Genomic DNA, 13,345 nt, shown 5'->3' on the forward strand with positions numbered 1-13,345 from the left:
AATCAAACTCCAGTTCAAGCCCATACTACTACTTTAGTGCAGTGGTTCCCAAAGTGGGGTCCGCGGACCCCTGGGGTCTCATAATTTAGTCGTTAGTCGCCAATTCTCTATTTCCCCCACACTCATGTGTAATCAGTCAGTGACTGCAAAGCGCTATAGTTGGTCATAGGGGATGAATATGCATCCTGACCATCCCGTAGGAGTCTCTAGTGTAGTGACAGAGATCTCCTGCCACTAGTGAAGTTGAAAAGATTTTTTTTGTGTGTGTGTCCTGATTGCGTTAGACTTAAGAGCAAAAGCCACTATTGTTCATTGAGAAACATTCCCCTTTTATTAGGCCTGTTTGCACAAAATAGGAGGAGAGGAATGACAAACAAAAAAAAGACAGCTTTCAAATTTTTTCCACATGTAGGTCTGAAATCAGAAGGACTCTACCGCGTGTCTGGATTCTCGGAGCACATAGAGGACGTGAGGCTGGCGTTTGATCGAGGTTGGTGTGACCTTTTTTCTGTCTTTGCTACGGTGTCTTGACAGCCGTGGACACATTTGTGATCTTTCCTGATTATTTTCTTTTCGTATAGTCCTTTTTGTAAATGAACATACATTTAAAATCACACTGGCTCTGTTGTTTTTCTATCAACAGACGGTGAAAAGGCTGATATCAGTGCTGATGCCTACGCAGACATCAACATCATCGCCGGTGCTTTGAAGCTCTACTTGAGAGACCTGCCAATTCCAGTCATTACGTTTGACTTGTACTCCAGATTCATCCAAGCTGCAAGTAAGAGCTCATCAGCTAGTTTCCACTGGCCTGGCACTAAACTCTATCAGAGCTTTCTCGCCTGTGTCCCCCTCTCAGCGTTCCTATTGGATGAGAGGGGAGCCTGTGCGCCCCTCTCAGCTTTCCTATTGGATGAGAGGGGAGCCTGTGCGCCCCTCTCAGCTTTCCTATTGGATGAGAGGGGAGCCTGCATGTGCCCCGTCCGTCTCACTCACTTCATTTATTTTTAATGAGACAAAACTTATATAAGAAAACGAAAAGAAGAATGCCGTTCTATGTTGTTAACCTGTTAAAGCCGGGAAATCTGTGTCATTTTGTCACTTTTGCTATTCAAAAATGATGAAATTTTTGGGGGTCCTTGACATGAAAAGAATTGAGCTGATTAGTGATTATAGACACGTATGTCTTCTTCTTGGTAGAAACTCCAAATGTTGACTCCAGACTGGAGGCCATCCATGACAGTTTACTACAGCTGCCTCCGGCACACTACGAGACCCTACGGTACCTCATGGCTCATCTCAAGAGGTCAGTAAAAAATGATATATTTTACTCGTTTTGTAAGGCTCTAAATGGTCTCGCACCGTCCTACCTACATGACTGCCTGCCTAGATAATGTCCCAAACCGCCGCCACCCCCCCCTCATGCCCTCCACTACTGCTGGCTAGCTCGAAGCAGCTTTCTGCTTCTACGGGCCGACGGCGTGGAATTGTTATTGTTATTATTATTAGTTCATGCGGAGAAGTCATTGGCAAACACAATTATTTTGTAGATTTTTATTTTTTTACTCTAATAATCACTTGTTCATTTCAATAATCAGTTGCAATGATTTTCAGGTGTTATGTCTACTTTTGTGAAATCGCCTGATGTAGTGTTGAAAAGATGCACATGTATAGATGCACAATGCTTAATTCTTTCCCCACCTTGTACGACTTAGAGGATAATTAATAATATATGTTTTGTATTTCTTTTCATCCCCCCCCGTCCGTCTGTCCGTCAGGGTGACAATGTTTGAAAAAGACAATTTAATGAATTCGGAGAACCTGGGCATTGTGTTCGGGCCGACGTTAATGCAGCCGCCGGAGCAGAACGCGCTGCTCACCCTCAACGACATGCGTCAACAGAAGCTGGTGGTGCAGCTCCTGGTGGAGCACGAGGACGTCTTGTTCTGAGGACGAGACGAGGACGAGACAAGGACAGTTATTTATTCTGTAGTACGAGAGGAAATCGAAGCCAAACGCTCACCGTGCACCACCTGAGTCTGACGAGAGAGAGGTGGTCTGTGTTGTTGTGTCTATTCATTCGAGATTGAAGTTGGAACTTGAATGCCTGTTTTTCTCGCATGAGCCGTTTTGTCGTCGGAGTTGGCTAAATGTTGACGTTTAGTTCCCCATGTTGTTACTGTACATTCAGAGTTTTTCTACACTCTCTCTACGGTCAAGACCATAATTTTCGTTTTTTATTTTTGTTTTATGCTAGTCACGGGACAGCTCTAATATTTATAACTACAGTACTTGCCAGTGCTGTTCATTTAGAACTTGGATTTAGAATTTGCCACTAACTATCCAGGTATGTGTGACAGACATGACAAATAGCTGTGTGACATCTACTTCTGGGAAGAACATCGTCACTGTCGGGCGGAAGTTTTGTCTTTGTTCATAAATGAATGCCCTATTTTTTACTTAATCTTGTGGCAGTGTCACACAAAAGTAGCGGAAATAGCTGACGTGCAAGCTCATCGTGACACATTGTGTCATTGCTGTTTTTGCCAATTTACTTTTTTCTTTTTAGAGTAGCCAATACATTTTTACCACCTTTTTCTGCTCAATTTAGTCGTTCTGCAAATTATCCACACACACACACACACACACACACACACATTTCTGTGTTGTCAGCGCTGTCGCATCCTACTGACTCGCCTGCCAGTGAGAAGCCGCCCCCCACCCTCACCGAGAGGAAGTAGTGGCCTCATAGATATTAAAAATCACACCCGTGTGAAGTGAGTGGTGCAACTCCGTGTGGGGGTTCCCGGGGGGGAGTTCTAGACCCATAGGAACGCACCCAGGGTGCCGGCCCGGTTCTGGCGAGCCGCCCCGCGTCCAAAGCGGTTGAGAAATGACAGAGTTACCGTGTGTCCCTCTACTGTACCCTCTACTGTACTGTACTGTCACAGTACTGTACTGGCACACCCGAAATCATCATATATACAGTTAATATGTGGGTGTGTGTTTGTGTGTGTGTTAGGTTGTGCACAGGTGCGGTGAAAAACAACCATGCTGTTTTCGTGCTCATACCCAGCCAGCCAGCCAGCCAGGCAGGCAGGCACCCACCCAGCCACACACACACACACATAACTCCGTTGCGCCACTCAAAAAATATATAGATGCCTCATTGGCCGCTGCAGTTAGTTGGAGCCATATGTGTGCAAGAGGGGGGCGGAAGTACGCATAGGAAGAGTGCTGAAGGCACGCTGCGTCGCTGCACAAGTAGCGTCACTCGTGCGACTCCTCCGCGTCTCTCGCTGCCACTCAACTGACTACTGGCCCAATCACAGCGTGTCTTTTCCGGAACTTACGTTGTAGACGCTTGCGGAAGGTTGACAAGCTTCCGCTTATGCTTCGCAAAGGAATCTCGGGAACATTTTGCCCCCCTCTCTCAATAACACACGCCCCAGAGCCCGGAAGAGGCGTCTACCTCTTGTATGTCTTTTTTCCTACTCCTCCCGCCCAACACTCCCTGACCCTGCTGACCTGTAGGAATACATGCACTGCAGTGACTGACTAATGTCACCCTCCCTCCCCGCCCGGCCAATTGTATCCGTGTAGAGCAGACGGTCGACAAAGCCGGATGCACCACCGTGGATTTGAACCCACAACCTCCGTGGTGGTGGGCAGGCAATTCGAATGAATTAAGTAAATTATATTATTAATAATAATAATAATATAACACCGGATCAAAAGCTGTTTTAGGCGAGACCAGATAGCTGAGTGGTTAGGACGCGTATACCATATGGACTCTGACAGTCAGTCCCCTGGTTGGATTCCCCGGCTGGCCGGACCATTTGCTACATGTCACTCACCTACTCTGTCTTTGTCAAATAATGGTTAAAAATGCCCCCCCCTCCCCCAAAATAACTTAAGAAAAGGGTCCCGCCCACTGTCTTCACTTATAGAGCAGCAGTTTTATTTTATTTTAGATCAAATTGAATCACGTCATGATCAATATTGGAACTGTGTTTACTATAACGAAAGCTGAGACTATTGCTGGCTCATTAAGCACTTTTTGTTTTGTTTTGTTCTTCAAAGAGTGCAAGGGTTTATTTTGTAAAGATGTTTTATTCTTGCCATTTTGTCAGCCTCATGATCTTTGTTGCCATGATGTTGAGAGTGTGTCGAACGGCCCACAGAATCTGTTACATTAGCCAGGCAACCGTTTGTTTGGAATAATAACCTAATAACCGTGGAAGGATTTACAGTAATGGCTGCCTATTTTGTCAAAAGAGAAGAAAGAAAAATCTATTTACATGTTGCACTGTGGAATATTTTAAAAATAGGACCTGGACCCATGCAGTTAATATATTGTTTTTTTTTAACTCACCCTTGCCCACACTGGTATACCGTTGATATTAGTGAGACCACAAACCAAGTTCCTTTCACTTTTGTTTTGCTGTAATTAAGTGAATCCTTTCTACAAATCCATTTTATTAAAATGTATTTTTGTGATGGTTGCAATTAAGATTGTAATTTATCAAATGAGAATTTATTAAAGGATGTAAAACTTATGTGCAAAAAGTAATGCCCTTGTGAATTTGTTTTATTCCCTTTTCTGCATGCTGGTTTTAACCACTTAAACCATGACGTATACTTAATTGTACAACAGTTTTTTTTTCTTTTTTTTTGCTTCTTCTTTTTTTGTTTGGGGGGGGGGGGGGGAGTGATTGGGACAAAGCCTAAATGGGGGTGACAGCCTGACAGGTAGGAAGTGATTAATTAAAAAATGACACAATCCCACAGCTCAGTCTCTTGTTCATCATCCCTGGGTGTCTGCCCTCGAGAGGACTATAGAGAGAGTGAGTAACCAACCGTCTTAAGTACCCGTAATTTGCCTGGCATTTCAAGGAATTCCTCTTAACTTTCCCACACACCCTTTCAGTTGTTACCTGTTGCCTAGGTGCAGCCATGCAGGGATAGTGCATGGGGCGGGACCTTGCTTGCATGCCGGGAGGAGGCTACAGTATATATAAACAGATGAAAGTACGGGAGAAAACACTGAGGCATTGTGTGTAGTGTGTACCAGTGGGTCCATACTGAAGTAGTCCCTCGACAGTCTGTCTGGAAACATGGATAATGTGAAGCTGCATCAGTGACACCCTCACCTGAAGACTGAAGATCTGCTCTTGAGTTTCCCACTGCATCAACGTGACCACCATGTAAGTCTACGACTTCTCAAAACCTTTTCATATCGAGGTTCCATTCTTTATTATGCATTAGATTTTTAGCCAACGGACCACTATTCGATGAGGTTTAGCCTCTCGGACCCAAATAGGCCTGCTTTTTTTTCCATTCTGTATTGATGTGGTACCATGGGAGAGATAACAGGCAAATGTTGATCGAAATAACAATTCTACATTCTACACTCAATTGTGTAGGCTTCTTGTAAATTAAGTAATGAGATGTTTAACAGTAATAATGAATGCCACAGACGAAAAACAGTCTAAGTCCACACTATTTATCCATAATGTATAAATGATGGATAAGGGGTCAGGACAACGAGGACTTTTCGTGGAGGGGTCAGAATGAAATTTGGACTTAAGACTGTTTTTCGTCTTGTGGTACTCTGAACTATCGAGAGGGTAAAATTAACTAGATCTGTTTGGTTTAATTTTACGCTCTCATTAGTTAAAGATCTAATAAGGGTCCATGTGGTTACCAACTCTCCATCATATATAGCATGGGGACCACCTGGAACTCCCTCAAGGACCACTGGTTGGTCCCTGGACCACTGGTTGAGAACCACTGGTCTACAACATCAATTATTATATAACACAAGGGCACATTGGGTTTGGCTGGGACGTATCGGCTGTACAAATCAGATATGATGAGATGTGTGACGGTCTGACGGAGCATGTCATATTTTTTTTGTCAATACTGTAGTTGGCAGTGATTTGCTTGCTTTTGTTAAGAGAGTTTGGTACCTTGGTATAGAAGTTCTGTCGCTGGACATATTCTAGTATTATTTTTTTTTAGTAAAAGCAGAATTAATGATCAAAAAAGAACAATAACTGTACATTAAAAAGTATTAAATGAGGTCTACAGTAATGAAAGGCGTACTTGTACTTAGTTTCCACTCTTATTGATCCTTCTATGATGGAGTGAGCTGGGTGTCCGTGCGCGTGTGCGTAAATACTCTCGACTAACATTATTGCTGCCTGTCTGTGTTGCAGTGGGTTCAAAGTTATTGGCTTCAATTCATCACAGCATATTGCCATGGCAGCGACACCCTGGTGGAGATCCTTCACGGCGAGGCGCAGGAACGCCCCGGTGTCCACAGAGACGGACCCAGAGCAGAGTGGAGGTAACGCAGACCTCCCTGCATCATCCACGCCGGACATCCCCTCCTCGTCCATGATGGAAAACATTTATACAGAGAAAATCGGTCTCCAGGGAGACCTCCTCCTAGAGCCAGGATTCAGTCAGCAAACATGCAGGCGAAATCTGAGAATTTCTCGATCCGGACGCTTTAAAGAAAAGAGGAGAGTTCGCGTTGCTATGCCGGAGAGCAATAACTTTTCTGAGGGGAATATCATGGCCTTGCCTGTCACTGCTAAATAGCTGATCATACATTACATTACATGCTTACACTGCAGTAGCCCACTAATGGTAATGGAGCGGGTTTTTGTGTGTGTGTTACATTACAGTTTATGCCTGAACACTTGAAGTCAATACTATATGTGTATGTGTATGTGTATGTGTATGTGTATGTGTATGTGTATGTGTATGTGTATGTGGATGTGGATGTGGATGTGTATGTGTATGTGTATGTGTATGTGTATGTGTATGTGTATGTGCACTGTTACTGTATGTGTATGTGTATGTGTATGTGTATGTGTATGTGTATGTGTATGTGTATGTGTATGTGTATGTGTATGTGTATGTGTATGTGTATGTGTATGTGTACTGTTACTGTATGTGTATGTGTATGTGGTTCAAATCAGTTAGTTATGGCATCACAGCAACCTAAACAAACAAAGAAACAATCAAACATAACAGGAATTATAATGTGAAATAGCTTGGACATGAAGGATTCACCTGTACTGTACTGTAAATTATTGACATTTTAAATGCATAATATTAACAAATGTTGACTTGTATTTGAGGTGATGAACTGCGTTGTTGAAAGTATTTATGCTACAATTGGAATACCGTATTCCAATAGTAGCATAGAGAGCTGTCAGTATTCCGAATACTGACAGCTCTTTATAGTCTTTATAGTTTTACAACATTTATATTAAGCAATGGAAATAGTTGTTAAATGTTAATGCAGGTGCATACAGTACAATTAAATCAATATTATAAAGGCAAAAAAGCAGGATCTTGCACACTAGCTTACTGTTCTTACATAAATGTATTGAAGTAGTGTCTAACTTACTGTACTTGCACAATATACTGCTTTATTTGTTTTATTTGACGTCCCTTTCTTACGCTTATACCTTTTGAAACAATCCGTGGAAGATTGCACAACAATTCCGCCCTCTCTTATACACCTGTAAACGTGTGATGCGTCATTAAACTTGAACTTGAAAGCTGTGATAACGTGTACCTGCTTCGGGGGCCCCCTTCGACCCACTTGGCTGAGAAACAATGCAAAAGGTTGTCGGACCGATAGATAAACAGGGAAACCTAATTGTAATTACTCACTGCTGGGGTGTGGTGGCTCCCTGGCAACGTGTCTTTTGGCAAAACATTGAACAGAACTATGCTTTGTAAACTGTTGCATAATTTTATTGAATCTAATTCAGGTTTATCCACTTTGGGTGGACATAATTTCCACAGGTTGGTTGCATCCTCTTACTGTGTGCAATCACAAATCCATTGTCATGGCCCAAAGTTATACGGTAAAATATAGACCAACAGCGAATACCCTGAATGTTAATTTACATTCACACTTGTGTCTGAGTTAAACAAACAGTGAGGATTTAGCTGTGATCTTAGTCTGTATTCAGTCAGTTCAAGTCAAGTCAAACTTTAGCTTTTTTTTTAATAACAAAAATAGAGTCTGCACACTGGGTCATCCATCCATCTTCAACCGCTTATCCGTAGTCTGGTCGCGGGGGCAACAGCTCCACCAGAGTGCTCCAGACTTCCCTCTCCAGAGCAACATTAGTGACTTCCTCCTGGGGGATTCCGAGACTTTCCCAGGCCAGTGAGTCGATGTGTTTCCTCCAACTGCGCCTTGGTCTGCCCCGGGGTCTCCTCCCAGTGGGCCGTGCATCGAGGACCTCCCTAGGGAGGCGCCCGAGAGGCATCCTAACCAGATGCCCGAACTACCTCAGCTGGCTCCTTTCCAGGCAAAGGAGCAGCGGTTCTACTCCGAGTCGAAGAAAACTCATTTCGGCCGCTTGTATTCGCGACCACTGGGTCATGAAAAAGTTTAAATTGTATTCTCCACTATAATAGATAGATAGTATGCAGTGTTGGAAGAAGTACTCACAAGTATACGTTCGGTATTAAAATTGTACTTTGATGCAAAAGTATTGGCATAGTCATCATTAATTATGCAGAATGTCCCATTTCACAAGTTTTCAAATGTATAAAGTTGTTTAAAGATCCTTTGAAAATAGCAGATCTACAAGTTCACAACATGCTTGCAACGCATTGTGAGCTTGTAGATCTGCTATTTTCAAATAGTGTATGTGTATGTATGTGTGTGTGTGTGTGTGTGTATATGTATGTATATATATATATATATATATATATATATATATATATATATATATAGGCAGAGATGGGCAGTATTTGAAATACATGTATTTGAAATACGTATTTGAAATACTTTTTTGTATTTTGTAATTTGTATTTCGCTGGGATGGAAGAAATGAGATGTATTTTGTATCTAAATACTTTCAGATTGAGTATTTTCTGTATTTCAAATACATAAAATACTTTTTTTGTTTTAATGTAATTTTATTCTCAAATGGACATGTTAAACATTTACACTGCCTCAGGTTTAAACTATAGGGTCAAAACACACGCACCCACCCATACACACAACACAACACAATGTGTGATGTCACTTCTATTCCGCCTTCTGATTAATCAATCAGATTGATTGATTGAAATATTTATTAACAGTTTGCAGAATTACAGTACATTTCAAGCACAAACTCAATACAAAGACTGTTAACTGTGAGTGGACGACCCAATTAAGCATTACACTTGTTTACAACAGGGTCCACCATGTCCAATTCATCAAAACATTTAGAGACGTACAAATAGACACTTCTATTAGTTAAAGAACAGAACAGGAATTCATCATAAAGGAAGCAAAAAGGAAAAAGATACATATACAGTGAGGGGAAAAGGGGGGGGGGGGGCGGTAGGGGGGATTCAGATTTTATGGGGGCCAGTTTCGAATCGCAGCCGTCCGTAGGTGCCCTTTGAGAGCGGTTTTGAAGGAGTCAAGGGATTCACATGTCTTAATGACTGTTGGTAGGGCGTTCCACATTTTGGTGGCATAGGAGCGAAAATAATGTAGTCCCTTGTTTGTGCCGGATCTGGGTTGTACATGGTTTGTTGCACTCCCTCTGGTGGTGTGGGTGTGGACTTCGTTTACATTAAGGAAGTATTTAGACAGGTACATGGGTATCTTGGTGGTGTATCGAATCTTGTGGACCAGACCCATTGCAAGATGCTGTACTCTGTCGTCGACCCTAAGCCATCCCAGCCTGTCAAAGTGGGCAGGGGTCACGGGGTGAGGTGGGTTCGGGGGGTGAGGCCAAGTAGGAGCCTGACCAGTTTGTTTTGGGAGGTCTGGAGCCTTGTTTTAAGGGCCTTTGAGGTGCTGTGGTACCAAGAGGTGCATGCATAGTCAAAGAAACCTTGTACTCCTGTTAAGGTCTTCAAGGTGATTTGGTTGACCAGTGAGGAGATCCTGTAAAGGAATCTTGTACTTTGATTGACTTTTTTTGATTACGTTGGTGGCCATTTTATCACTATGCATGCACCTCTTGGTACCACTGCTCACCCCCCAAACCCACCTCACCCCTGCCCACTTTGACAGGCTGGGATGGCTTAGGGTCGACGACAGAGTACAGCATCTTGCAATGGGTCTGGTCCACAAGATTCGATACACCACCAAGATACCCATGTACCTGTCTAAATACTTCCTTAACCCTTGGACTACCAATCCCAATTTTTTTGTTTGGGTAACAAATTGGCATATTTTTAATTAATAATTTTCACATTAATAGAAAGATCTGGTGGTTTGAACAGATGTTTTTTTTTTTTTTTTTCATTGCTAGTGTATTCTCTCGAATTGCCACCAGATGGCGGGAACGCACCATTATGCTGATTTTGGCCAAAATAGACGAATCTTCCTAAGTCACTTTCGGTTCAACGATCGACAACATCCGGTATTATTTTGACCCTAGTCACTAGCTTGGCTGGTCCGGATTGCTAAGCTAGTTATTTTTCATAACTAAGTCAAATTAAACTCAAATCAACCCCAAAACATCGCAAAATATCACATTTTTTACAGCGACGCACATAGAGACGGCGCGCGTGCATGATAGCGCACGATCACGCGGATCGTTTTTTGGTAAATTACGTTAATTCCGTGAAAGGGAGGTTTGTATTTTTAGAAATATTCTGTTTTTTCCGTTAATTGTAGCCCAGGGGTTAATGTAAACGAAGTCCACACCCACAACACCAGAGGGAGTGCAACAAACCATGTACAACCCAGATTCGGCACAAACAAGGGACAAAATTATTTTCGCTCCTATGCCACCAAAATGTGGAACGCCCTACCAACAGTCATTAAGACATGTGAATCCCTTGACTCCTTCAAAACCGCTCTCAAAGGGCACCTATACGGACGGCTGCAATTCAAAACTGGCCCCCGGAAAATCTGAATCCCCCCCCCCCCGACCACCCCCCCTTTTTTTCCCCTCACTGTATATGTTTCTTTTCCCTTTTTGCTTCCTTTATGATGAATTCCTGTTCTGTTCTTGAACTATATAGAAGTGTCTATTTGTACGTCTCTAAATGTTTTGATGAATTGAACATGCGGTGGACCCTGTTGTAAACAAGTGTAATGATTATTTGGGTCGTCCACTCACAGTTAACAGTCTTTGTATTGATTTTTTGCTTGAAATGTACTGTAATTCTGCAAACTGTTAATACATATTTCAATCAATCAATCAATCAATCAAAGCTTACACACTCAAATTGAACCACAAATGAGAGGCAGAGTAGTGCGGGCCTTCAGTTGTTGGAGACTAACCTCACAAGGCTCATATCTTCAAGTTCTTCTTAATAATCTTCAATGTATTAGACATTCTGACAGGTCATTCATTTAATATTTGGCAATCAATTATGAATTTACTTATCATTATACACATGTTCATGAAAATGTATTTTCATGTATTTTCAAAATACAAAATACGTATTTGTATCTCAAATACATTTCTCAGACCAGTATTTGTATTTTGTATTTAGATACATTTTTGACCCAGTATTTGTATTTTGTATCAAAATACATTTTCAATGTATTTTGCCCATCTCTGTATATAGGGCTTAAGTCCCTCAAAACTGTACTTAGGACTTGAGTACGTACTGGGTCTACGTGACGCTTTGAGCTCTTCCTCGGTCTGTGAAAGTGCCTCTTAGGCCAGAAACATCACGTACTATGATGGAGAATAAATGTAATGATCCAGTGTGTGGCAGACTCTATTTCTGTTCAATGCTGTCTTCTGCCCGGCAACCTGGCACTTCATAGACTGGATGTGCGTGCTCCTTCGCTTGTTTCGAAACTTTATTTTTACATCACATTTTATAAACAACAGGAAATGTATGAAATACAAAAGCAGTGCAACATTCTATCTATAAAATAATACACGAGATAAAACGTGACGTGACGGTGACCGTTTTAACGGAAGACAAATTGGGTGCTGAATGTGCACACTCAAGTGTTTCATTTGCTAATGTCATCAATGATGACTCATCATACACAGCCTAGCCACAACACTTCCACCTGGAGAAGAGGAGCTGCTATGTGAGAATGTTGTTCACAGCACTAGCTGTTTCTCAGCATCTGGGCCGGGGGCCCACCAGGGTCCAAATGGGCCAGTCTGAGTGTAAAAAAAACGGAACCAAATGTACTACCAAATTAATGTCTCATACGGGGTAGGCCGGGAACCCCTTTTGGTGTTTTACCCCTTCTGGACAGGAACCCTTTTGGGGTTCTTGTTCAGTATATCATATTAGCAGCAAATCATTTTTGTAATTTTTTTAAAACATTTTCAGACAACTTATTTCAGTATTTAGACGGCATTCTTTAGACTCTGCCTTAGTCCTCCTAAATGGGTCAATAAAAAAGGTTGAGAATCACTAAACTAAACTAGAAAGGTGCAATTCTTGGAAAATTGTGGTTGGACCGACCACACTGACTTTACCCACATGACGTCACAGGAACCATGACAAGTAAGTCTCAAAGTAAGAGTGGCTGGTAGAGCCGCCAGATAGGAACCACAAGCCACAAGGTTCCCAGTTCGAACCCGGGCTCCCCCGGAGAGTGGAGTTAATGTCGAAGTGTCCTTGTGCAAGACTCTTGTGGTATCCATATCCGTAATATTCAATCATAATTAGGCTATGCAATTCTGTCAGTGTTTATTCGATTACTAGGATATTTTGTGAGAACACTGTCTGTCTGAAAGCAAGGTTCTCATGAAGTGCCTTGTAGAGCAGGCATTGTTTCAAAGTCTTTTGAGGCTCTGTGAGGTGTTGTGACTCTCAGCCCCTAATTGCTCCCGATGTGCAGGTTGGTGCCTTGCATGGTTCATCGTGTAAATGTGTAAGTGTGTGTGTGTGTGTGTGTGTGTGTGTGTGTGTGTGTGTGTGTGTGAATGGGTGAATGTAATGCAAAGCGCTTTGAATAAAAAGTGCTATATAAATGCACCATTTACATATACAGGCATCTAGTTAGGAAGATACTATTGTTGCCAACTTGGATTTTGTAGTAAGGTTAGGCCATATACTGTATGTGTTCTATAAGTACTCCAATTCCTTGACCACTAACCCTGTTGTCATCCATGTACTCTTGTCAAAATTAATTAATATTAATTAATAATAAGCCAAAAATGGGGATTCATTGCCAGGTTGAAAGTGGTTGAACTGATCAATCACATTCCAGGGAGGTTCTAAGTGCATGTGTATGCATGTATTGTACACTATGCATACGTGCAATGCTTCATCAGTGTGTCGTCCCCAGTAACAGTCTTTGTATTGAGTTGTGCTTTCATGTGAAATAAGTACCCATTCTGCAAACTGTTAATAAATACTTCAATCAATC

At 42.1% G+C, this 13,345-nt stretch overlaps 2 protein-coding genes across 2 annotated transcripts in view; both read left to right on the forward strand.

Moving 5' to 3' along the window:
* The window catches only part of chn2 (chimerin 2), a 76,390-nt gene extending 75,709 nt beyond the window's left edge, over positions 1 to 681 (forward strand). The window contains exons 14-15 of the transcript XR_014569069.1: positions 413 to 490; positions 644 to 681. The gene's annotated coding sequence lies outside the window, so the exon portion shown is untranslated. The remainder of the gene's footprint in view (positions 1 to 412; positions 491 to 643) is intronic.
* Positions 125 to 4,568, forward strand: LOC310856606 (beta-chimaerin-like; the record flags this gene model as incomplete). Its single annotated transcript, XM_083762077.1, has 5 exons — positions 125 to 128; positions 413 to 490; positions 644 to 781; positions 1,201 to 1,306; positions 1,779 to 4,568. The coding sequence occupies 5 exons, from the start codon at positions 125 to 127 to the stop codon at positions 1,948 to 1,950; spliced, it is 498 nt and encodes a 165-aa protein (XP_083618203.1). The 3' UTR covers positions 1,951 to 4,568.
* Between the last annotated feature and the right edge of the window lie 8,777 nt (positions 4,569 to 13,345).

The sequence above is a fragment of the Protomyctophum parallelum genome (genome assembly GCF_964188405.1).
Source record: "Protomyctophum parallelum genome assembly, chromosome: 3".
NCBI classification, from domain to species: Eukaryota; Metazoa; Chordata; class Actinopteri; order Myctophiformes; family Myctophidae; genus Protomyctophum; species Protomyctophum parallelum.